General features: G+C 39.6%; 2 protein-coding genes across 2 annotated transcripts in view; both read right to left on the bottom strand.

Moving 5' to 3' along the window:
* Positions 1 to 12,821, bottom strand: part of arfgef2 (ADP-ribosylation factor guanine nucleotide-exchange factor 2 (brefeldin A-inhibited)) — a 31,255-nt gene extending 18,434 nt beyond the window's left edge. Inside the window, exons 1-10 of the mRNA XM_036590904.1 lie at positions 12,656 to 12,821; positions 8,767 to 8,797; positions 8,280 to 8,403; positions 7,993 to 8,139; positions 6,969 to 7,148; positions 6,519 to 6,837; positions 6,132 to 6,278; positions 5,846 to 5,964; positions 1,180 to 1,313; positions 133 to 367 (exon numbers count right to left, since the gene is read on the bottom strand). Of these exons, the coding sequence (XP_036446797.1) occupies positions 133 to 367; positions 1,180 to 1,313; positions 5,846 to 5,964; positions 6,132 to 6,278; positions 6,519 to 6,837; positions 6,969 to 7,148; positions 7,993 to 8,139; positions 8,280 to 8,403; positions 8,767 to 8,797; positions 12,656 to 12,821 (1,602 nt within the window). The remainder of the gene's footprint in view (positions 1 to 132; positions 368 to 1,179; positions 1,314 to 5,845; positions 5,965 to 6,131; positions 6,279 to 6,518; positions 6,838 to 6,968; positions 7,149 to 7,992; positions 8,140 to 8,279; positions 8,404 to 8,766; positions 8,798 to 12,655) is intronic.
* Positions 12,822 to 17,563: 4,742 nt separating this feature from the next.
* pard6b (par-6 partitioning defective 6 homolog beta (C. elegans)) overlaps positions 17,564 to 25,322 on the bottom strand; it is a 32,000-nt gene continuing 24,241 nt past the window's right edge. The window contains exon 3 of the mRNA XM_036590839.1: positions 17,564 to 19,754. Coding sequence (XP_036446732.1) covers positions 18,868 to 19,754 — 887 coding nt within the window. The 3' untranslated portion in view covers positions 17,564 to 18,867. The remainder of the gene's footprint in view (positions 19,755 to 25,322) is intronic.

Raw genomic sequence — 25,322 nt, 5'->3', positions numbered from 1 at the left:
GGTGAAGTCAAAATATACCAAATATATACTATATGTAAGCCATCTTCTTTACAATTATCAAACTCAAGTTTTGTTAAATTCTATCAGTTTCTGATGAAGTACAGAGGACGTCCACCTTTAGTCTGTTTTTACCTCAATCTGCATCTTTAGGTGCACTTTAAAATGAGAGAGCAGGGTGAGGAAGATGGCCAGAGAGAGCTCAAACACTTCAGGAACAGAGGAGACACCATTCTTAGACAGTGCCACACACAGGTACTGCTTGATGGCATTCACAAACATCTCATGTGTTCGGAACACAGGACCGGCTCCCTGAAGAACCGACAGGAGCAGCTGCAGGGAAACCACCTTAGAGCGAAGCTCATGAGACCTGAGATGGGGAACAAAACCAGCACTACTGAAAACAACAACTCAAAAGCTTTCAGTTTATTGAGTTTACATTTTACATTTACATTTATGGCATTTGGCAGACGCTCTTATCCAGAGCGACTTACAGTGTGATCTACACAGGTAGGCGAAGGTAGTGTTAGGAGTCTTGCCCAAGGACTCTTATTGGTTCCTTGTTGTCTAAGGAGGAACCATTTTGGCATAAAAAGAGATTTGAATCTCCTGAAGCAACAAACACATGCAGGCTTCCGATTTAATGACACTACAGAGGCAAGCCACCATTTATTGGTCCCCTCAAGTATTCTGCTCATAACATTATTAAGCATGGAACAATACACTGATTAAAGCCATGTTCATCTGACATCTGAGGATTCTGAGGATCTTTCTGATCTTTATGAAGGGCCTTGGAGCTGAAATGCGTCTCCCATAACTCTACAACTATACTCCAGGCCTGCTCTGTCATGTTCTTAAGCTGTAGCACAATTTGTAACAGCACAAGTTCTATCAGGCAAACAACTACTGCAGTATAATTATGCACAAACAGCTGAAGTGGAACTATTAGACAAAAGCAAGGAAACAATCTAGCAAACAATGAATTTATTATCGAACATCAGAACTTGTCAAACTACATTATAGCTCACAAAGTCTTTACTGTCCTTCCCTACACCTTTTCTAAAATTATATAATGCAGCTAAACTACTCAAATCTTCCTGCAGCACTGTGATATTGTTATAAAGTGCTGGACTGTGGCTTTAAGCACCTATAACTGAGAAAGCAGCAGGGTTAAAGTCTCACTTGGGGTCTGGTGGGCCATCAGCCAGGGGCTTCATAGAGAGTTTGCAGAGGGAACGGAACACCAGGAAGGCATCTTTCTGCAGGATGTGGGAGAAGCGGGCAGCTGTCTGAATGTTCTGCATCGCCTCCGCATCCTGCACACAGTTGGAGACCAAAAACATGACTGTCTAATTACGTGTATTCAAGACGTCTTCGCAAGCGCCACATTATTCAAGTGTTTCTAAAATCTCTTTACCCACCACTGATAAAAATACATTTAATGATTATCACTGTTTAGAATTTTATTTCCTTCATTATTTCCCTAATTATTAACAGAAAATATTTATTGTCTACTTCAAAGGAAGGATTTCCTCAAAATCAGCTTACATTTTATATGTTGTTCTATATAATTAATAATAATGTATTTATTATCAAACACTAAAATGCTTAAAACAATACTTTGATGAATCAACACAATGCACTGGCACTTGTTCTTCAATTATCATGATGATGGAATTCAAAAGGCTTACAAGCTACGTGCAATAACAGGCGCACTTTGTAAAAAGCAAGATAACATGTGACCTTGGCAAATCAGAAAACTAAAGCTTTAACCAAAAAAACTTCTTGTATATTCCGGCAAAGTGGAAATCAGGGGTGGCGCATCCCTTTTTAAGGTGTCTATATAGCAATCTCAAATATGGCATGTATATATGTTTACTTTATTAAAAACAACTGGTAATAAAATGATATGTTTTGAGAGTGTGATCCTTACAAGTCTATTTATGTGTTTGACTTTATTAGTTCTTCTGTCCAGTAGTCTCTCATCAGTGGTCAGCAGTTGTGACCACAGGATGGCTGTCGCCTGGATATTTTGGGTTGGCATCATTTTACGGTTTAATTAGGGACGTCCCAAATTGTTTTTTCACCTCTGATCACAGTTGTTTAATATCAAACATCTTCCAACACAGAGTCCGATTCCCTATAGATAATACTGCTGCACAATCAGGCCTGGAACATCCCATAATGGGTCCATGCACAGGGGCCCAATCCACTAGGGGGCATCCATGAGCAATTATGAGAAAATCTACACAGCTGTTTTGACTCACAGTGGGAACTTTATTAGTGGCACAGCAAAACAATAACTAATTTGACCTAAGCTTTGTTGTTCTGTTATAGCCGATCAAAATCCTGACACTCATGAAGCCAGGGACGTCGTCTGGGCTTTTAAAGATTCGAGCCTCAGCCTGGTTCACTGTAGAACTGTCTTTGGATTTCTTTACTCTATATTTTACTCACCCTCTAAAATGTGCAGTTGCAACATTTTAAATTCAATGTAAGGATCACACCAACAGAACATGCAGCGATGCAGCAGTGTTGACTGGCATGTGGACAGTGTTGACTGGCAACAGAAAGTGACCAGAAAAGGCTTGTAAAAGAAAATAAATAAAATCAGACAAAACAGATGTTTCTCTATTAAAGGCATTATTAAAGTCCTTTGCACATTGCCCCTCATTCCATATCAACCAGTCCATCCACTCTAATGTCCTGCTAACAAAAAGATTTTATCCACGGTTTTTATCGATATCGAAAGATAAACAGTAAAACACTTTCCCATAAAACAGGAAAAAAATTAATTAATAAATTAATTAATTATTTATATATATATATATATATATATATATATATATATATATATATATATATATATATATATATATATATATATATATATCATGTTTTTCACATAGTTTTCACGTACGACATTAAGTTTGGGTGGTGCTTGTTTTCAAATAGTTTATGTAGTAGATTTGCTCCTTAAAAATGTCAGCCTGAGTTACAGAAAAACTTTAGCTTAGGTTGCTTTATGGTTTAGTTTAAAGTTTTCTGGTGTTGTTTTCTTTGTTTTTGTTCTGTACATCTCTCAGCTGACCGATTATAATTGACACCTAATTAGTCAGTGTTGCACTGGTAGTTGGGTTTATGCTGGTTATGTTTCTTGTTAACATATGTGCAATCTTGCTATTGTTTTGTACCACTGTATGGTGGTGGATCTTACGATAACTGCACTGCTGTCTGTCAGTAATAGGTTATAGCCTCATATCATGGCATAGTGGGACACAGCACAATTGGAAAACGCACCTTACTGCGTTTTCCTGGCAACTTACTATTATCCTTATGCAACCAGCGCAGGCCTATACATTTCCCCCTGGATGACAACAAATAAATGACTATCACATTTCACATTGTAACAAATATTTAACATGAGAAGTTTGTTTCTAGAACCATTTAGATAACCTGATTATGCTATTATATACCACAAGCCCCAGATTATGAAGCTCGGTCATTTTAAAATGTTCTTCCAAAATAATAAATGAAAAAATAAATTAACATGCATTTATAGGGGTCACATACCCAACACAGTTAGTTACGCTAACATTGTGATGCTGCCCAGCCCTCATGGGTCTTTAACTTATTTATCCAGGCCTGTGCAATTTAGATAAGACCAGGCTACCCTGCCTTTGTGCAGGGTGATTAATCGAATTTTACTTTCAATTGAAATTTTGGCTTCCAATGATTGTGAAAACAAGATAATTGATAAAACGATTGCTACGCCACATTCTGTTTTGCAATGACGCTCTCGCCCCCCTCTGTAAAAGCCCAAACTCACTCTTAGCCAGGCTGTGACATGTTTAGTTCAGCTTGTGCTAAGATGACGGAAAGAGAACCTTTGGTGAACAAGAGAAGTAAAATCAATTCAGCTGTTTGGAAACACTTTAGTTTCAAGTCTGATGAGAAACAACAGCAAAAACTCTGCAAGATTTGTTACATGATACAAGCCGTGTATCAAATACAGATTTCAAGCTATAAAACACATGGGTTCTATAGTTCTTCAAAACACAATGCATGATAGTCCTAATTTTTTTTAGAAACATGAATGTTACTTTTACCTGAACTTTCTGTTCTACTATAAATGGCAGTTGCACTCCAGTGCCTGAGGAGAATTTGAATAAGAAACTAACATCTGCCCTGTGTACTTTTTGTACCTTAGGTGGTTGCTTAGCCAAACTGTTTGAAATAGCAGGTGGAGAAAATGAGCTTTAACTGGATCAAGTGACGTGAACTCATGCTTATCTACTGTTTGGGCACACTTTGTTTCCCGGGCAGAAGTGATGGGCAGCAACAGACAGTGGTAGACTGAACGGTCACAGTGTGCCCATGATGCACGAGGATCAAATATCTGTGCTAATACCTCAAATATGGCAACTTATTTGTGAAGACTCACCCATGAAGACTCGCCCAAAAGTCACAAATAACAGAGTCAGGAGAAAACGAGAGTCGCATCAGCTACAAGTAACTCCAACACGGGGGCTTCTAATAACTAACCAGGTGTAAAGTCTACCTCTATTCCAGTTGTGCATTCTACAGTTAGCTGGGAGTGACAGAGCTGTGTTAGAAAAGCACTCATTTTAGCCAGAAGGTAAGACCCACACTTTATATACAAAAACAAAAATTATGACTGTATGTCTGACTGAGATGTAGCCTGATAGTCCACATAGTTTTTGTTTACCTTTCTGTTATCATGGTTCATAATAAGTGCTTGCCAAATGCACATTATGTACAACATATAATATTCATCTTGCACTTTTATTTATATTTTTTGTCTTCTAAGAAAATACTTTCAAAAAAATTAATAGAAATGCATCAAAAACGTATCGTATCATGATGCAAAAATGGTAATAAGTATTGTATCATGAATATTTTGTATTTTCGCACCTCTAGTCTGCACCACAAGGCAATAAAACCAATTTGTTTAATCATTTGAAATTCAATCTGTTAAAAAGAAAGTCCAATAAATACATGATGTTTCCAAAGTCAGTGAGTAATCGTGTTAAATAATCTTGATCTCAATACTGACCAAAACAATCGTGATTATGATTTTTGCCATAATCGAGCAGCCCTAAACTGCCTACTTAATGCTACAGTAAAGCAGTTCAATTTATAGTACGCACATAAAGTGACATTCTGGACTAATAGGTTGTGTTTATTGCCCTACTCTTCTAAAATTATAATTTTATAGTGTGTTTAATATTTGCTTATGTTCACATTTGATTAACTGATCTGATTATTTACCTACAATTAATTTAACGTTCTACAGTAAAATCACTTCAATTTTGATATGAGTGTTGAACATACAGCTTTGTTTTATTACACTACTTATTTAAAATAACCATATTTAGTATCATGAATATACTAGGATTTGATCTGTATGTTCTATTCTTTTGGTTTTGAATGCACTGTTTCTGCTAATGGTGGTTTAAAACCAGAACACTGCAGACATTTAGACTTCATTACCTTCTGAAAAAAACCCTCACTGCTGCAGGTTGTAGAGAAGGTCAGTTTCTGTTAACATTTATGACAGTGGAATAAACAGAGCGCAAAAGGATGCGATTTGGATTGGGAATATTTTAGCCGATACTTGATCTGTAAAAATATGCCTGGACATCCCCAAAATGAATATCTAATAATTTGGGTGAAAAAAAACCCCACATATTTAGATATTTATGAACTGTAATTTTTAAAATATATTTTAAAATTTTATGGGGATTTTTAAGGATCTGTAGGAAACCTGGGAATTGTTTAAACAGAAGCAATTAAATCAAAAAACATTCTGCTAGTTTTAACATACCATAATATCTGTGGAGGACACGGAGGCTCGGTCATCCACAACTCCATTCATGTGCTGAGTATCTGCCCTGACTACAGGGGGTGCTACTTTGGACTCGGAGTCAGAATGCTGGTCCAGTCCTGTCAAATTAGAAACAGTACAGCTAAATTTCATTTCATTGCAAATTCAGTTTTCAGCCAAAGACTTACACATTTGCATCATTATAACATTATTATCTATTATATTTGCATGCAACTTAAAGATTTATTTTGATGTGTTTCAATCTTTAGGCTGGAGTGCCTCTCACCTCCCTCTACAGAGCTCTCTCCCAGGCCACTGTCTGGCTCCTCCTGAGCCTCTGAGGCCTGCTCTGCCTCAGCTTCCAGCTGACTCTCTTCTCCATCAGGTTCCCTGTCTTCTGGTGGCTTGAGAACAGTGGGATCTGACTCTGGATCTTTAAAAACAGAGCATATTGCTAATATTAGGACAGAATTTTCCACATGAACAATAACTCATAACACATACCACTAAATGTTTTGCACATGATACGTTTTTACATGAATCCAATATCCTCATCTCCCAAAGAATGTAAATGATGTCTTTGCACTTCAATAACCATGTCATTTACTTTACCAGCAGTTACCGTACATTTTGCAGGGCTCAAATAAGGACGAGAAGAAACAGAGCTTCTTACCTGGTTGTGTGGTTTCCATTACATTCGGTTCTTGTGTTGCCACTCCATCCTCTGTCTTTGGCCCCTCTGGCCCCTCTCTGTGCATGGATGAGGTGTCTTGAGGAACAGGGGATGTGGAGGAGGGTTCTGTAGGGCTAGAAGAAGGCAAGGGTGGACCGTTCTGCTCTGACTGGGAACGGCCAGACCGCGGAGATCCAGATACTCGGTTTGGGGTAGGGGAAGGGTTCTGGGGGACAGGTGAGGGGTTTCTGGGTGCTGTGACAGGATTCGGGGCCTGCAGACGCTGCCTCTCTTTCTCTGCCTCCTGAGCCTCCAGAGCCTAGAAACAAAATTAAATACTTTTCTTGAGACACTGAAGTGGATATATTTAACCTGGAATGCCAAAGACATAAAAAAGCCATTCAAAGCATCCACCTCCCAGCTCAGGGAACAGCAGGAGTTCATACTGACCGCCTGGTTCTCCATGCGTGTAAAGATGACATTCAGCATCTGAGTCAGGGTGGCCTTGGCTGTGGTCTGGTTGATCAGGTTGCGGCTGGCCAGGTAGATGTTGTAGCAGGTACGCACAGTGAGCAGAATCGTCCCCTCATGGATCTCTATGTGGGGAGACGTCACTGCAGTCAGAAGAGCCTGAGAAAGCAAGCAACAGTCATTATGAAACTGAAAAAACTTTAGAGGTTACAAATGTATGTTTCGGTAGGCTCATTAAATTGACACTGATTTAAAGGGCCCATGTCCCACATTTTTCTTGTACCAAAAACAGTAATGATGCATTTTTACATGTCCTTTATACCTTAGAATGAAACAGGCTGCTTTCGTTATCATGCCTCTAACCATGATGAATGTAAGTGGCCTCAGTTCTGAGGCTGCCATGCATTTCCTCATTCAAAAGCAAATCAGACTGACAGGCTCATTTTATTTTATAAATTCAGCATGAATGGGAGGAGCTAGACTGCAAATGCATCAGTTTGAGTGACATCGCAAAAACCCTGAATTCAAAGTGGGCCATTCTTGCAGCTTAGTTTTGACATGTGGACAGCATGTGTTGAATAAATGATATGTTTTGAAACTACAACAATATTTACACACCACGTCAAACTCTTTCATTTCAAAAGAGTCCAGAATATAAGGTGTTTCATGAAATACACATTTTAAATACATTGTGAAAAATCCCAAAATACAAATTCATGGCTGGTAAGGAAAAAGAACGCACAACTGAAAACATTCAGTGCAGAACCTCAATAGGCAATATACATACAAATTATGGACTAAACTGTAAAGATTGCATGAGCAATAGGTAACACTAGTAAATATGATCTCTGTCAACTTATGGAGCAAAACAATACACACTCCTTAAAAAGCAGTGATGTCATTTAATTCTTTACTTTGTAAACACATCACTGGCAGACACTAGCTGCCTCTACAGTGTCCATCTGGCCAGCTATCAACAAAACAAAATTGAGAGTTATCTCACCTTGATGATCTGTAGCTGCACACCCTCATCTGTCTGTGGACCCTGAAAGCAGTTGCAAATCGTCTCCACCAGTCGGTCAATCAGCCGTTTCCCTGGCGCTCCGCTGTCCGGCGCGTTCCCCGTAATGTGGCCATAAGCAATGAGTTTCTGTAGTGCACAACGTAAAGGTTTATGACTCGCATGGTTATAAATTTATATTATTATTATTGCACAATTACAAGCGCCTGTAAAATAATCCAGTCTGTGATATGAGATATTACTGAATTAGCTGTGTGAATATATGATACCTGTAAGCAGTCCAGAGACGTACTGACGATACGTGGACATTTTGACTGGCATGCCAGCTCAAAGGGCAGGACATACTTGTCTGCTTCGATGTAATTGGCTTTTGGTGGAACTACAGTGCCATCCCTGGTAGATTCAGATATTAAGATTACTAACAAATATTAAACCCTAATACAACGAAACATAACTTAAATGGTTACATTCAAACTAAAAAAAAAAAAAAAATTCAACACTGTCTTACGGATGATTACATGTTGCTGAGTATAAAACTTGTTTATTATTTTTCAATCTAAGCTGCAGCTGTACAAACTGTCCCCAGGCCAGCACCCAAAGCAAATGCCTATTTAGCTGTTACTCAATCACTATATCTGTGCATTAAAACTGCAGCCTATGCCCCAGTAAACATTTTCACATCCGTTTTAATAAATGCCTTAACAATAAATATTTCCCGGAAAAAGTAGAAAGGAATGAAAAAAATAATGAACTCACTTTTGCTTTTCCAGCTCAAGTTTAATCTCCTCTGAAAAACAGTGTAGGAGGGGGAAAAAACAGAAATTAGAAATGCATGACACTCCTCACTTCTCCACTGCTGTATCCTTTTAGGTTTGTTCTTCAGTTGACCCTGCCCCACCAGCAAACATTCAAGTGAGTGGTAAGATTAGAAGAGCACACAACAAATTGGAGTACAGTTATTTGCTCCTACATTTAAGTCTATGGTTGGGTTTTTCCATGTGGATTTACATTAATATCACACGGACAAATTCAAAACACTTAGAGCTCTAAGCAGAGTAAAGTATAAAGTATAGAATAAAAAAAGTGAAAAATAAAAGACAGTGTGATGACCACATAAGAAAAAACAAGTATGCACCACTGTGGAAATTGTGAGCTAATGCTGATATCCAATATTTTTCAAGCCCTGCAGACACCAAAACATAAACATTTATAAAGTGCAGATATTGAGACTAAATCCACCAGAAGTAGAATTACAGAAGAAAAAAACACTTCTGTAGGATTACAAATACAATACAATGAATAAAATGCAGGCATTTAAGCAGTGCAGCCCATTGGCATCTACACATTCTGCTCTTTTCGAGGTCAATAAATACGTCACCAAATACTGATTGAAAATATCAGTCAAATCTAAACAAGCTGATATTAGTTTTTTAAGCCAATATCTGTGAATTATTGATAATTCCAGCATCACTGGGCATCCCTAAGAAAAATGTGTCACTTTCCAATGAGGCTATGAAGTTGCTTGCTCAGCTTAAAGCAGGGAAAAGGACACAAACATGAGCAGCAGAAAAACCAGCACATAGGGAAACTGCAGCTTCTGAAAATTTATTGGGGGGGGGGTGGTGGAGCCACATCCTACCCACCCTTACCAATACTTCATTCATTCATTTTCACATTCAAGAAAAGGTTTATTAAACCACGGTGTCTGCAGGCATCATCAATACTTTTAAAAAGTTGATTTAAATGCTATTTTTTTTAATGAAATTTAAGACCAAAGTTTCACATACTGTCACATACTGGTAATGTCAATGTAATAACCCCTGCTTATATTGCTTACAGCAAAAAATGACCCTGGGAAACTGTAAGATAGTTTTTAACCTTACTGATTGCACTAGAGAGGAGTGACTGATGTGTGTGAGGGGTATTTTTAGACATCAACAGAAAAAATTACAATGGGCAGCACAAACTGGGCCTCCCTGTTAATTGAGCGCAGTCCAAAATGTTCATGTTTTTCCTCAACTCTTTACATCTGAAATTTAAATGCCACAAGCACTGTAGGTCTCTTGAGCTTATATCAGGACACACCGTTTCAGTCTGGAAGGCCAACAGTACTGCACAGATTTGTATTTGCTCTCATGCACCTTGTTCAATTCACCAGACAATTATCAAGCCGTTTGTAAGCTAAACACACTACGACAACGAGTGCAAACATTGTTCTTTCTTAAGCTGAAACAATGCACCCCAGGTTTATTTTCATACTCGTTTTCAGATACTCATCTACATGCAACAGGATGCTTAGGCAATATCACATTTCGCAAGAATGTACAATTTCAGAGCAAACCTACTGTATGTAATTGTACCCTCCAATTTTCTATTAACTTTACTGATCCGTGTGAAAAAGACACATCACGCTTGCAAAGAAAATTTCAAGTTAAACCATTTAAAATTAGTCAGCATTCTTAAAAATGTAGCTTCACAAAATCATTACAACTTTACGATCATCCTAACTATAAGACTAAAGGTCAGTCCAGGTAACATTCACAAACCTTCAGAGCAGGAGTGATCCACACTGCTGCTCTGAGAGGCTTTGTGAATACCAGCCCGGGACCTACATTTTCCTATCTATGGAGAATCTCCATTCAGGACGTTGTGCAGCCCAGGAGTGGCTTGATCTCTGACTGACAGTGTTCAAAGTAGCACTTACTCTCAATGCCGAAAATCCATCACTGATTAAACCAGTTTGACATTAGATTGGTTTTCACAGTTTCAACATGCAGTACAGCAGAATGTACTTTACACAGCATAATAACATGTTTGGCTTTAACATCAATTTATAGGGATATTAAGTAATAGATATCAATGAACTAGGCCTCTACGCCAATGCAGATCGAGTTTTGACAGCATAGGTAAATTTGGCATGCTAATAAATTAATAACCATGAACACTTCATCAGTTTTAGATAGATTGTAATTTTGTCTTCGTCATGAGAATAACTGAGCATGAAAAATGAGCATATCATGGCATCCAGAAATATTTTAGAGTCCAATATACAGCATTAAAAATCTACTAGAAAAAAAAAGCTAGGTTGCTGCTTTAGACTTCCCCCTAGTATACCAGTATATCCCCTTTATGGTCTATGGTAGTACTTGGCATTCTGATGAGACTCTTGGGAATGAAAACATGTATTTTTCTGTGAACTGAGGACCATTCTTGCTCTTTCATTTCATAAGAGTCTGACAATTTTAAAGAAGTCAAATTAAATCGTAGTGAACTGTTTAATATCACTTCCTAGAAAGGACAGATTATTTCAGGACTGTTGTTTAAACCTTTCTGTCTCATATTCCGCTTTATTAGTAGGTCACATTTCATATCTGTAGCCTAATTCTGCAATTTTCCATCAAAAGCAAAGTCATCACTGAAGAGGTGGACTGTGTGCATAAGCTAAGTCTAATGCAGTGAATCCGGGAATCGGCTGTGCAAACAGATCTGCTGTGGCAATGAAATTCACTCGCTGTCATACTGAACCAACATGGAAAGTAGGAGAGTAAGCCTGTCAGCCATTAGTTGGTTCATTTAGTTTATCAAACTTTTGCATGCAGATGAATCTATCGAAACAGACGGACCCTATAAGTGGTCTGGCCCTGTGGGTGTGTTCTGAACTTTGGGTTTGTGTTGCTCTGAAACAGTGGAAATTCCAGAACAATGATTAGAGAGCACCAGGAAATAAGATCCTTCCACCTCTACAGCTTTTCGTTAAGTTCATAAATAAATAACGCAGAATGCAGAGGTGAAAGTGCCTGAAGGACTTTTCGAGCTCCCAATACACGCCAAGGCAAACTCACAAAGATCTCATTCAACTGGACTTTGAAGCCAGCACCTAGGACTTACTGACCTACGGTGTCCTGACAACGTGGCTTGTCACTATTTACAGTCATTTACACACATAATAATTATAAATTTCTAATCATTTTAAAGTATTTTGGCTTCGTCTGGTGAAAACACTTCAAGGCTAGCTACCTTCTTCAATTCAATCAGGGGTCAATAACAGGGACTTCAATCGATCAATGAACGACAACACGTAGGTAGGACCAAGCTAAACCGACTACACAACCCAAACCAGAACTTATATTATATTATATTCCGAGATAAAAGTTTACCACGGCGGGACAACTCGAGGTTAGCGCTAGCAAATCGAGCTAATCGCCTCATCTGCGGAACCTAACGATGCTAACAACTTTAGCTACTAAAACAGTACGTATTCTTACATGATTGGTCCAAAAGCTCAGACCCTTCAGTGTTAATATTAATGTGCAACTCTAAGCGATAATCAGTCGCGTTTACTAATAAAACCGTTATTAGGTCAGGAAACCACGACTGTCAGCGCGCTGAAGCGAAAATGTCCAAATGAAACGACCAAAAACACCTTTAGTTTGACGTTAGCCTGCCGGCTAATGCGGCTAGCAGAGCAGCGAGCTGCTCCACCGCGTCAGGGCCAGAGCTCGCTAGCTTTGAGCTAATCGAACAACAGCGTTTAAACTAAGAACGACTCGGCGGATACAGGGTGTTAAAGACGCATTCGGGCTGTTGGAAGTGGACAGGAGGGTCTACTCGGTCAGGTCCGGATGAAAGAAACGCAGAAGCTCACCCAGTGCCACCTGACAAGCCTTGCGCAGCTGGCTGTGCTGGCTGCGCTTCAGCTCCTTGTCCGACAGGATCCTCTCCAGCGCCCGAGACAGAAACATGCTCTTGGTTCTGCTGCTCTCTGTCTTCGTATGCTGTCGGTGTGGCTCGGGGAGCTGCTGCTCTTTCATGTCGCGGTCCTCCAAGCGTTGTCCGTTCAGGCCGTCATCGTCGGCCCGGCCCAGGCCCTGCTGTCCGCTCGCAGGTGTGTTAAAAACCCGAACGCTGTCCGTGCAGTCGGCCCCGATGGACGCCGCTCAGTTCAGCGCTCGGTCGCCCATGTTGGTGACGCGTGGCGTCACGTGACTGTCTTGTGTGTTGAACTGACGTGTGAAAAACTTTGGAATATAAAGGGGAATTCCACCGATGTTATCAAAATTTCTGTATAATTCAGCGGTTAAGACATACGCAAAGTCATTCAGATTGGTTTGATGTAAGATTGCTCATTTAAGAAACTTCCGACTTAGATTTCTTTACAGTGGCGGTGATAGGAACCAGGAGTCTCCATGTTTACAATGCAAATACAGCCTTTTTATTTACTACCCAAAACCACCAGTGAACCTGCATGTGTCTTCTGGGTTTATTTAAATAATGTTAATGATGGTAAAATGATGGTGAATCTGAAAAAAAGACTATTTTGCCCCAAAGAAAATACACTTAATGTATCACTCCACCATGAATGAATTCAAATAAATTGATTAAAATTTGTTTTAGAATAACACTTTATCACAAATCTACTGTAAAACTGTCGGCAGCGTAAACATAACGGTTTCAAAGTTCCCCTTTAACGGCCAATATTCCTGTGATAACCTCATTAAAAGATATGTTATTAATGTAGTATAATGTAGTACAATATGCAAAGAATAATGTATATACAATATAGCTAATTATTAAACACTGTATGTTTTATTTTTTATATTTAAACTATATGAAAACAGCACCCATGAGCCTAAATGTGGCATTGCTTCTACTATAACTATTACTAAATAAAAGAGTCAGTGTAGTTATATTGTAAAATCATATTTTTGCATTATTGTGTAAAGTCATTTAACATATGCTTGAAACAGCCTTTTTCACGAGCCATCCATGAAAGAAAATGTACATTTGAGTTGTGTACATTAAATTATGTGAACACATTATCTCTATGAAACACTTGGAATATTCCACAAGTCACATGCTCAACAGGAATCTGCAGGTCAGCTCACGGGAAGAAGATAAGCAACTGAAAAGCAAGTTCTCATGTTTTTTCACTTCTTTTCAGTGAAATTGTAGCATCTTCAAAGAGGATGCAAAAAACTTTACGCATATGAACAAATTCTCTTTTATTTTGAACAAGCACTGCAACACACAGCAAGAACTGTCCAGCCTAGCACTGTTTTTGTTCAGTTTTGTTTAGCTGGACCTGTCAGGGAGAGGGCAGGTATAGCACCCGTACCCCCTTCCTCCGGGCTATGTCCTCTCCACTGACCGTCTTTGAATTTGTTGATGCACCACTCAATTTCTTCCAGCTTGGTAGCCACGTCCCACTTCTGACACCAATGTTGCATCAGCATTAAAGAAGACATTGAAAACATTGCATGTACACGCAAATGCTCTTTTATTTTTAAACCGGCACTTCAGCAGGCAGCAAAAAAATGCCCTGCCCAGTGGTACCCCAACATGAAACACAAAGAAGGGGATAACACAGGAGGACACTTTTAACCATTAGTTAACTGCAAAACCCACCCTCCTCGGACACAATTTACATCAATGATACTTTTAGACAGATAAAAGATTGAAAGTAATTTATTCACTTAAAAATGCAAGAAATTACATCTTAAGTAATTGAGTAGAATGTTACTAATGCCCTCATGGATGCTAGTTAACCACACTTTGTGTATTTGCTAATTCTATGCCAAACAAGGGGTAAATGGCACCCAAAAAAAGGGAGGAAAAGCACTCTTTCATTGCTGTGGGCAGATATTTGAAGACAGCACAACTACACAAGCGCATTGAACATACATATTTAGTACATGTTTAGAAAAATGTATTTTTTGTTTTTGTTTGTGAATTTTGATGTTTTGATGGCTGCCTAGTTATTATACAGTAATCAGCCATAACAACAAAACCACCTCCTTGTATCTACAATGTCCATATTATCAGCTCCACTTACCAAATAGGAGCACTTTGTAGTTGTACAGTTGCAGACTGTAGTCCATCTGTCATCAGTCATTTCTCTGCTTACTTTACCTGTTACCTGTTCTTCAATGGTCAGGACACCCCACAGGACCACCACAGAGCATGCATTACTTGGGTGGTGGATCATTCTCAGCACTGCAGTGAATCTGACGTAATCTGACGAATCTGACTGATAAACTGATCATCCAGGCCTAAAGAAGGCCCAACAGTGAGCAAAATGAAAGAGGATAAACCCTGTGACGGAGAGTGACCATTAAACAGCTGTTCCATCTTCTACACACTGGGGGGCAGCATTAAATCAGAGTTCATTGCCTGACCACATTTAACACTAACCTCAATCTTTGTCCAGGCAAGAACTTCACCCATAAATGGTGAGACTTTGAAATTACAGTCATAAAAATGTTGGGAAATTTTATGATGCAGCTTGATCAGTTCCAATAACTCAGCCTTTTTTCACGTTTAATGGATGGAAGAACAGAGAGAATGATTAATTTTCATGATCCCAAGGGGAAATTTGGGATTAATCACATTAATCACACACTGATTTCTATAAATGTCTTATAAAGAATGGTCATGAAATTCAGATTTTTCTACATATTAGTTTATTTCATCCAGCTTGAAGACTATGTATACATGTGCACCTATGTCTTAATATAGTATTTATCCTTTTAAAACAGTTTCATTAAATGTGATACAAATTTACATCATATAGCATAAGAAAATACTGATCATTTCAGTACAAATCTATACTTTAGGATTTATCTAGCAAGCAAAAAAATCATTGCTCATTATCAAAAGTAGTTGACACAAAAAAGGTTTAAAAGCCCATTAGTATGGTGGTCTCTGACACACACAGGTCTCTTCCAGAAATGAAATAAAATTCACAGTATGGAAAACAGCATGTTATAATCTTCATTTTATACTCCCCGACAAATCTGAGCAATAACTCCCGCTACAATGAAGTGGCTACAAATTGCTTTGAGACCTCAGTTTGAAGAGATGATCCACTATGAAAAACAAAAATCATGAGATTTAAGCTTAACCAAAAAAAGAAAGAAAAAAAAAAACAAAACAGTAAAAATACATATTGCGTCAATTAGAAAATAAATACATTTACTGTGGTTACAATCCCCAAGTTGTGTGTAGTGGTTAGCATAAAAATAAATTAACAATGCTTTTCTAAAACTCCATTCATAAGGTCACTCGTGCTTTAAACAAAGAGCAGTTTGGAATAAGAGCATTACATCACAACCTCATCATACTACAGCATTATGTACCAGTAATAGGAAGTTGTAATGTGAGTTCATTAAAGTGTCTGTGTAAAAGGGAAGAAGGTGGATATGTTCTGGCTCTTGTCAGTCATCCAGTGTTTGCTATTCTCATCAGGTATGTCTGTACGGCTAGCCTACAGACGGACGAGAATGGGAGAGACGTGTAGAGAAAGGTCAAGCTACCTTCGTTACAATATGGATGGAGATACACTGGACAAGAGTACAGCGTTCACGGCTTGCTTTTCTAGCGAACAATTCCGTCACATTCAAGTTGTACCACTTCATGACATCCATTAATGTAATATTTAGTGTTTACTGTGTCCTCTTGCACTTACAAAACTCTAGTCCATACAGTTGCAATGCAAGTTTTTTAAGCAAAAGTAGCAGATATGCAGAGTAAATGGTAATGATAACATGAAGGAATGCATTGGAGTAGTAAGGCCTTTCCCTTGTTTATGCCGAGGTTGACCATTAGTATGGTGTAGGCCCATTTATTTATTGATAACAAGCCGTACACCATCTCAGAGGTGTTACAGGAAACATAATCAATCATCAACATCCACCCAGAGGTAGGCAGACTCCACCTTGCACTAAGACGCACAATATTTCGGAAAGGTGTGTGGAGAGGAAGTGCAGGTGTGTGAGTGTTTTGGTATGAGGGTCAGAGAAGGTGCGTTTATTGAGCGTATCTTTATTAGATAAGGCTAATGCAGTTGGTCTGCAACGTGCCCACTGCACATGGGACTACAAATCGCTGCCCGTGATCACATCTATGCTGCTTCGGTTACGCAACTGCCGAAAGGCTCGGTGGTGATCTGCTGCGGGTCAGAGTTCCGTTCAGCACTTGACACGTCACAGCAACTCACCTCTAACAAGGTTATTATAAATGTGTTTGCATTGGGCTTTTATATACTCATGCATACACACACACGGTATTGTGCAGAAGTCAGAGACCACCCTTCAAGTAGTTTTTCATTTTTCAGGAAGCTCTCTTTACTGATCAGATTAGATATAAGAAAAGCTACCTGCACAGTCAAGAGCCAAATGTCAAATGAAAGGAAGTGAAAAATCAATAGTTTCCAAAACTGGAGGTCAAAAAATGATTAAAAGACAAGGGGCTCCTCACAACCATTCAAGAGTGTTAGCAGACCACCAGAACTGTCACCGTCAGATAGACAGTACACTATGGGTCTGAAAGAAAGTGGAGCTGTCAAGAAGCTGTTACTGAGAAAAGGAAATAGACAAAAACAATATTTGCAAATCAAATGAAGATGATGCTGGTGTTCTTAGAACAATGGACTGGTCACTCCAGAGTCCAGACCTAAACACCAATGAATATTTAAAATTACTTGGATCATAATAAGAAGAAAATGCAACCAACTTATAAGACTGACTGGAGTTTGGAGGTTCCATCTTTGAAAGAAAACCTGACTGGGAATCAAATAAAGGTTCATCTCTTTGACATTTGCACAATACAGTGTGTGTGTGTGTGTGTGTGTGTGTGTGTATATATATATATTTATATATATTTATATATATAAAAATGTACACGCACACACACGGTTTATGGATAGGTGGTTTAAATTCCTGTCATATCAAGTATCATCTCCCAACATACACAATGTATTAGGAGTAGAAGCACTCTTCACACATGAAACAGTCTTTTCACCTCAGAGTGCAGAGTAAAAATGAAATGCATCAGGTTATGGTGTCAAACATATAATAAAAAACACAAAAAAAACACGTCACATAAATCAGATGCCACAGATCGGTGTGACAGCCCTTGTCATAAGGATAAATGGTTCAAAAAAATTACCAAAAACATTTGACTTATCTTTCAGGTTCTTGGCAATGATTAAAAGCATTAGCACAGGGACCGCGTCCTAATTCGTGCAGCACGCTAGAATTTGCCTCTCAATCAAACCTACATGAAAGATCATATCCTCGCACACAACAGAGTTTAAAAGCATCCTAAATTTAGTCTACGTTTGATAAAAAAACGATTCTCTTGAGAAATACTAAAAAAAGTACATCAGAAAGCAAACAATGTGACAGTTGAATTAGCGTCATACATTAGGAAATAACAGGTTTCCACACTCCTCTCCTAGTCTAACAGTATAATCTCAGAAGCCTGGCCTTCAGCAGTTACCATAGTAACCGTGAAGAGCGGAAGTCACTGTAATTTGTTCTTGGTTCGGACACCGGAGTCACATGACTCCAGAAGGAGTTATTTGCCTAGGTGAAAGCAGATTGTCGTCATTCATAATGTGCCCGGGAGAACTGTTCTCCCCCGTCGTCCCATAAGCAGGAGGAACCTGCAGACCTGTGCAATCATTCATTCATTCACACTCGTCAAGTCAAGTCCATTATTACTCATTATTGCCCCCAAATGGGGAGGGAAGTGTACAGATGCTGCCCTCAAAGGGGAAAAAACAGGGGCTAGCCCTGTAGTTAGCAAGTGCTGTATGATGGAGGTGCCGGAGGTCTTATCCACTGGAGACCCTCCTTTTTAGGCTTCAATTCGCCAGTCATATGGAGTAAAGACAGGCAAAATTAGTCCTATGGCACAAGAGACGGTGTTGGCATGTGGATTTTTTGCCTGGCGTGCATGTCTGTCATGTATTGTGCTTGTGAATGACTATAGCAGAGAGTATTATTAGGAGTTATAATATACTGTATATACAGTATATGTAGTCTGTATGCACAGCTGCATTGTGTGTGCGTGTCTCTACAGTGTGATTACTGTGCCGTCCTCCTCTAGATTCCTCCTCTCCAAGCCCCTGTCCTGGGCACTCAGAGACCCCACGCTAGCGCTGGTCGCCATGGCACCATTCGAAGGCCGAAGGTTGAGGTGGGGCTCGTATCTGGGCAGGCTTGGCATGCTATAGCTAGCTGTGGCCCCCGCCGCTGGCCGTGGGGCATGCCGCGTATCTCCCCCTGCCTCAATCACCAAGTCCTCCTCCTCCTCATCATCGCTCTCCACCTCCTCTGGCCGGAAGTTCTGAATGATATGTGATGGGGTCATTGCCGCAGCACCTGGCGTGGAGTAGCTATAGTAACTGGCGCCGCTGTCGGACGATCGTCCCGAGCTGCCAGAGGCAGCCCCGCCCCCGCTGTTGCTGTTACGCACCACATTGTTGCGCTGATTGGCCGGCTTTACGGTGATAATGAGGTTGTGGCTGTTGGCGATCATCATATCCGTAACCTGGTCCAGGGACTTGCCGGCCACCTCAATGCCGTTGACCTCCAGCACCTCGTCATTGACGGCTAAGAGGCCCGTGCTCTCTGCCAGGCCGCCAGGAACCAGGCGAGAGATGAAGATGCCTGGCACCTTCTCCAGGCCCTGGGGTGTGACGCGTACGCTGGAGCCGTCACGGATGTAGAAGCCCAGAGGTTTCTCTTGCCCATGCTTGTAGAGGCGCACACGTCGATGCGTCTCGGGAAGGATGTCCACGTCGATAATGGACGAGACGGGCCGGAAGTCTTTCGGCAGGCTGATGATGATGGGAGGCTTCTTCCTGTTAGCATCAGGCCTCAGAAGAACTGCCGCTAGTGCCGCCGGAGTCTTCTTGCGGGTCAAAGAGTCTGTTCCGAACGCGGAGTAGTCCGCCTCCTCTGCGGAAACAGAGCAGATAAAGGAGCACAAGCTGTTAGATGTGGTTATTAGGGATGCAAAGTTGATTCCAGGGGTCATTCTGACAGTTTGCAATTCACTACAGCAAGTGTTGGAGGTAATATAATACTACTGTTTCACTGCACCGCAAAAAAAGAAATGGCTTGTAGCACAGATTGAACTTCAAAGTAAGAGGAAGTTGATAGGAAGGGTTAGATCAATAGTTACATATAATTAATTGAACAATATACATCAAGTGATTACAGAAGTATGGCATATACACAAACATACACGAGACATTTAAACAGTACATTCATGCCAAACGGTCACCAAAGTGGTATGAGAATTGTTCCCTGGTTGCGTGTCAAAACTCCTTGATCTGTACCAGACCAATTATACTCCAACTACATTCCTTTCTACTTAAAAACTCATTCCCACAGCTTTGTTGTAAGGGGAGACCTAAAGGGGATCCCAAGATAAAAAAAGCCCGCCTCGTTAGTTTCGCCTCTGATCTGAAGTGTAATCTACTGTAAACCCAGGCCAAGACTCCTGCCTGCCCGCCTGCCACCCTCCCTCCCTCCCTCCCTCCTTTCAATGGGTCTCCCTCTTTCCTTCTCTCTTTCTCTCCGTCAGCAGCCATTCGCAAATTCCTCAGAGGCTTACTCACAGGGCTGTGCTGCATGGACTTTCACCTGTGAGAAAATCAAACTCAGGATTAGAGGACTAGGGGAGGTGGCAAGGAGGGAGAGCGAGAGAAAGAAAGAAAGAGAAAGAAATGGAGGTAAGAGTGTTGGAGGAAGCCAGAAAGAGAAACACTGGGGAGGGAATTAAATGCATAAAAGAGCACAGCTATTGATTAGGTGGGATTTAATGGGAGAACATAAGGAAGCCCTAGTAGAAAGTGCGTTGTCAACACTGTCCCATGGAGAGGGTAATGATTAACTCGAGCCTCTAAATCATTAACTTCTAAAACATTAGCTTACCTGTTGTGAGGGTAATTCTACTGCTTCCTGTCCCACAGACCATGTCTGAGAAATTATCTGAATGGTGACTGTACTTTGATATTAAGATCAGCGCTGACTAATCTAAAAATGACTTATTTATCAGATGAATGACTTTTTAAAGTGAATCAATAAAATTATTCTAATCCAAGAAATCAAATGTAGCCCAGACATACACGTACACACACACGCACACACACACACACACACACACACACACACACACACACACACACACACACAAAGGATTGATTGTTCTCAGAGTGTAACAGTTTCCCTCTCAATTCCCATGAGATAAAAGGAAAACTACCTGGATCTGGTCTAAAGCCATGGCCATTATATTTATTTGCCAAAATATACATGTTGGTACTTGTAGGCATAATGGTGAAATCAAATTTTCTCTCTCTCTCTGATTAAAACCACAATAACTCATTCTTGCACACACACTTGCACACACACTGTATCCTCTCTGGAGCATGCGTGCACATGCAGATCTCTGGTATGTCTGGCCTGTGCAGTCAAGCATGCTAGCTCATCTCTTATCTTTTCATCTCCTCCATCCTCCCATCTCCTTTATGCTGAAACATGGAACTATAACAATGGGGTCATGGTTGATGGTGATGGACAGAATGTAAAGACATTTTTTCGTGGCTCAAGCATTAGAACAGAGCACCACAAAGCAATTTTGTTTCAAATATTGGACTTTTTAATGCTCAAATCAATGGAAGATGGAAATATTAACATATAAAAAAGGCCCATATCCTACATATCTATTTTTGTTAGTTACTTATAATAAACAGTGTCAGGAAAAGTATGTGAACCCTTTGGAATTACCCCTATTATGTATGAAATCACCTTGTAATATGGTCACCATCAAAGTTACAACAAAGAACAAACACTCAAAACACTGTTTATACTAGTGACACAGAAAATAATGTGTTGTTATTGTCCATATTGAATACATCACTCAAACATTCACAGTGTAGGTTGGAAAAAGTATGTAAATCTTTAGGCCAGTGGTCACTGACCCTGGTCCTGGAGATCTACCTTCCCTTGGACTTCAATTAATCAAGTTCAAACCATAATCTGCCACACCTGCTGCAGCTAATTAACTTTTTCAGAAGTCCCTGATTGGCTAAATCAGAGGCATTTGTGTTAGGTGAAGGGAGGGGGCAGCATATTAGATACAAGCAGGAACTAAACTCTGCAGGAAAGTAGATCTTCAGGAGGATGGTTGGTGACCACTGCTCTAGGCTAATGACTTAAACAAATAGCTAATTGGAGTCAGGGGTTAGCAAAGTCCAATCAATGAAATGGGACTGCAGTGTGGATTAGAGCTACTTTGACTTAAATATTTTGAGTTTGCTATTCGCAAGAAGCATCTGCTGCTGTGAATCATGCCTCGCAGAGGACCTACGTTCAATAATTGTTGATTTGTATAAAGCTGGAAAGGTTACAAAGTAATTCCAAAGGGTTTCAGTATTCATAAGTCTGCAGTTGGACAAACTGTCTATAAATAGAGATGATTTAGTAACGTGTCTACTCTAGAAGTGGGCGCCCAGGCGAGATCACGCCAAAGTCACAGTGCAGAATGCTCAGTGACGTGAAAAAGAAGCATAGAGTAACAGCTAAAGGTTTGAAGGAATCATTGGACCTGGTTTGCATCAATGTTCATGAGTCTACCAGAAGAAAAGCTGCTGCTCTCTTTATTAAAAAATAAATAAAAATCACTGCACACCTGCAGTTTAACAAAGAATGCCAATGGAGAAAATGTTTTGTGGGAAGAACACAAAGCACATATGGCGTAAAAAGGGCACTGCATATCAACATGAAAACATCATCCTAACGGTGAGGTATGCTGAAGTGAACATGATAATTTGGGGCTGCTTTTCTGCCTCTGGGCCTGGACCATTCACCAAGGTACCCTGCAGGATCATGTCAGGGTGGCTGCCCACCAACTGAATCTTAGAAGCTGGGTGATGCAGCAGGACAATGACTGTAAACAACAAATAAATCTTTTACAGAATGGCCACTTTTGGAGTGGCCCAGTTAAAATCCAGACCTTAAAATGAATGATTATAATGTGGAATGACCTCAAGAAAGCTGTTCACACCAGACTTCCGAAAGATAAGGCTGAGCTAAAACAGTTATGTAAGGCAGTATGGTCAAATATTCCTTTTGAACATTGTGCAGGTCAGATCTGCAGCTACCAGAAGCAGTTGCTTGAGGTTATTGCTGCCAAAGGAGGTTGAAGCAGTTATTCAACCCAAGGGTTCACTTACTTTTTCTACCAGCACTGTCAATGTTTAATTGGTGTGCACAATAAAGATATGAAAATTATTACTGCGTATTATTAGCTTTAGCACATTGTGTTTGTTTATTCTCGAGGGTTAGATGAAGAGCAGATCACATTTTATGGCCAATTAATGCAGGAAACTAGGTAATTTAAAAGGATTCACATACTTTTTCTTGCAACTGTATGCACAGTTTCATTTACCAAAAACAGTTGTATTTAATTTTTATGTGACCATTTTCTGGTCTTTCTTTATCCCATAGCATTTAACAGGCCATGTTTATTACTGTGCTTTTAAGACTGATATATGTAAATGTGCTTTGTTCTGATTGGCTGCCCTGTATTGTGCCTCACTGAAAAAGCAGCCTGGGCTGAAACACTCCTTATAACTTCAGAGTGAATAGGCGGGGCTAAACCAGTGTGAGCTGAATAGGTGGATATGTGTTGGTTTTCATGACATCACAAAAACAGCAAATTCAAAACAGACTGTTTCTGCAGAATAGTTTTCATGTATGGACTAAGGAATGAAATGTATGTTTTGAAAACAATGTTTTCATACTACATCAAGACCTTAAAAAAAGGGATATGTTTTATGCGATATGGGCCCTTTAATGTCTTTAATTTATTCTACCACTTGTTACTGAATCATGACACCACTGTATCTTAGCGAATTCTGAATTTTTTAAATCATTACAACCCTACAAAGTACTCTTTTTGGCACCTTTATTTCTATAAGCATTTATACAGTTGTAAAAGTTTGGGCACCCCTGGTGAAATGTTTTACTGAATTTCTAAGTAAGAATATAAACACTCTTCTGCACATTTTAACACACAATTACTGTTCGTTCCTGAATGTCACACATTGGCGGGGAAATAAAACATAAAATGTGGCCTGTGCCAACATCATATATATATATATATATATATATGTGTGTGTGTGTGTGTGTGTGTGTGTGTTTTTTTTATGTTAAGCTCAGCAAGTAAACAGATTGTGCACTAAAATGTCATGTTTAAGCTTGTTCCCTGTAGAGGATGTCTTTACCTATTTTCATTTAGTGAATCAACAAAATTGAATTTGAATGGGGGTGTTAAAAAATTTATTTGCGACCGTATATCTGCTACATACTAATATCCAAATACACAAGTACATGTATGTACACACAAACACACCTCAGCTCCTGAGAGTCTCTCCAGTACAATGAAATGCCTCTGTCTCTTTGTGAAACCTGAGACCTTCACCACGGAAACCAATCCACTCATCACTACGTCTCATTACAAACATTACAAAGACAGCCTTAAGTTCTAATTACAAACACACACACACACACAAAACCATGCTACTCTCACGGTCATCTTTTGACCCCTGTTAAACACTCATCACTCTGGCTGTCCTAATCAATAGAAAGGGGAAGATCATCAATAATGCACAAACTGATTCAGACCCAGGTTGAGCTGTATGCAGCATATAGAGGAACGAATTCTCTGTGGCCCACTTAAAGAAACTCCATTTAATTTCAGTACGTAAAAGCCCCCGTACATTAATACATACTGAATAATGCATACTGACACCAACCATGCGTTGTAGTTGGAGTAAATGTTTAGCTCAGCCTGCTTTCAGAGTCAAGACCATCTGAAAATGAAACACTGCAGTGAACCTGGTGTTTTTCGGAAACCTGCTCCAGAAATGTAAATATGTAGACGTAAAACATTTGGAATTACATTGCCATGGAGCTGTGCACCATGAACATACAGAAGTATGTTGTATTACACTGATCTATTGCACTGAATGAAGAATGATACTGACAGATATTTAATTAGGTTAAATATTAATGAATTAATAAGTACACTAACAGCCAACCTAGTTTTTGGCAATTTGGTATAAAGCACAAGCTTTGTGTGACAAAAATAGAAGTAAAAAAGTAAACTATTCCATACTATATATGTAAATTACATGTATATGTCACCTTAAGTTATGATAGGCCTTGCGCTAATAGCCAGCACTATGGCGTTTTTCCACTGGGCAGTACAGTACAACACAGTATGGATAGACATCCAAACCCAGAACTATGCATATTCTAGTCAAGTCTGTTTTCAAACACTGATTGTTCATGCAAATCTAGTTCATATTTAAAAGCAAAACACAAACTACAGTAGCAACAATGTGGAAGCTTCAAGTAGTGATTTAACCGTTCCTTAGCATTTAATTTTATGTGATAATCACAAAAAGTGATTCTGGCTACTTGGTGTTTATGTATGTCTGTATGTATGTATGTATT

This window comes from Colossoma macropomum, unplaced genomic scaffold (genome assembly GCF_904425465.1).
Source record: "Colossoma macropomum unplaced genomic scaffold, Colossoma_macropomum, whole genome shotgun sequence".
Lineage (NCBI taxonomy): Eukaryota > Metazoa > Chordata > Actinopteri > Characiformes > Serrasalmidae > Colossoma > Colossoma macropomum.
The sequence above is the reverse complement of the archived record's forward strand: the minus strand, read 5'-3'. Positions and strand labels throughout refer to the sequence as shown.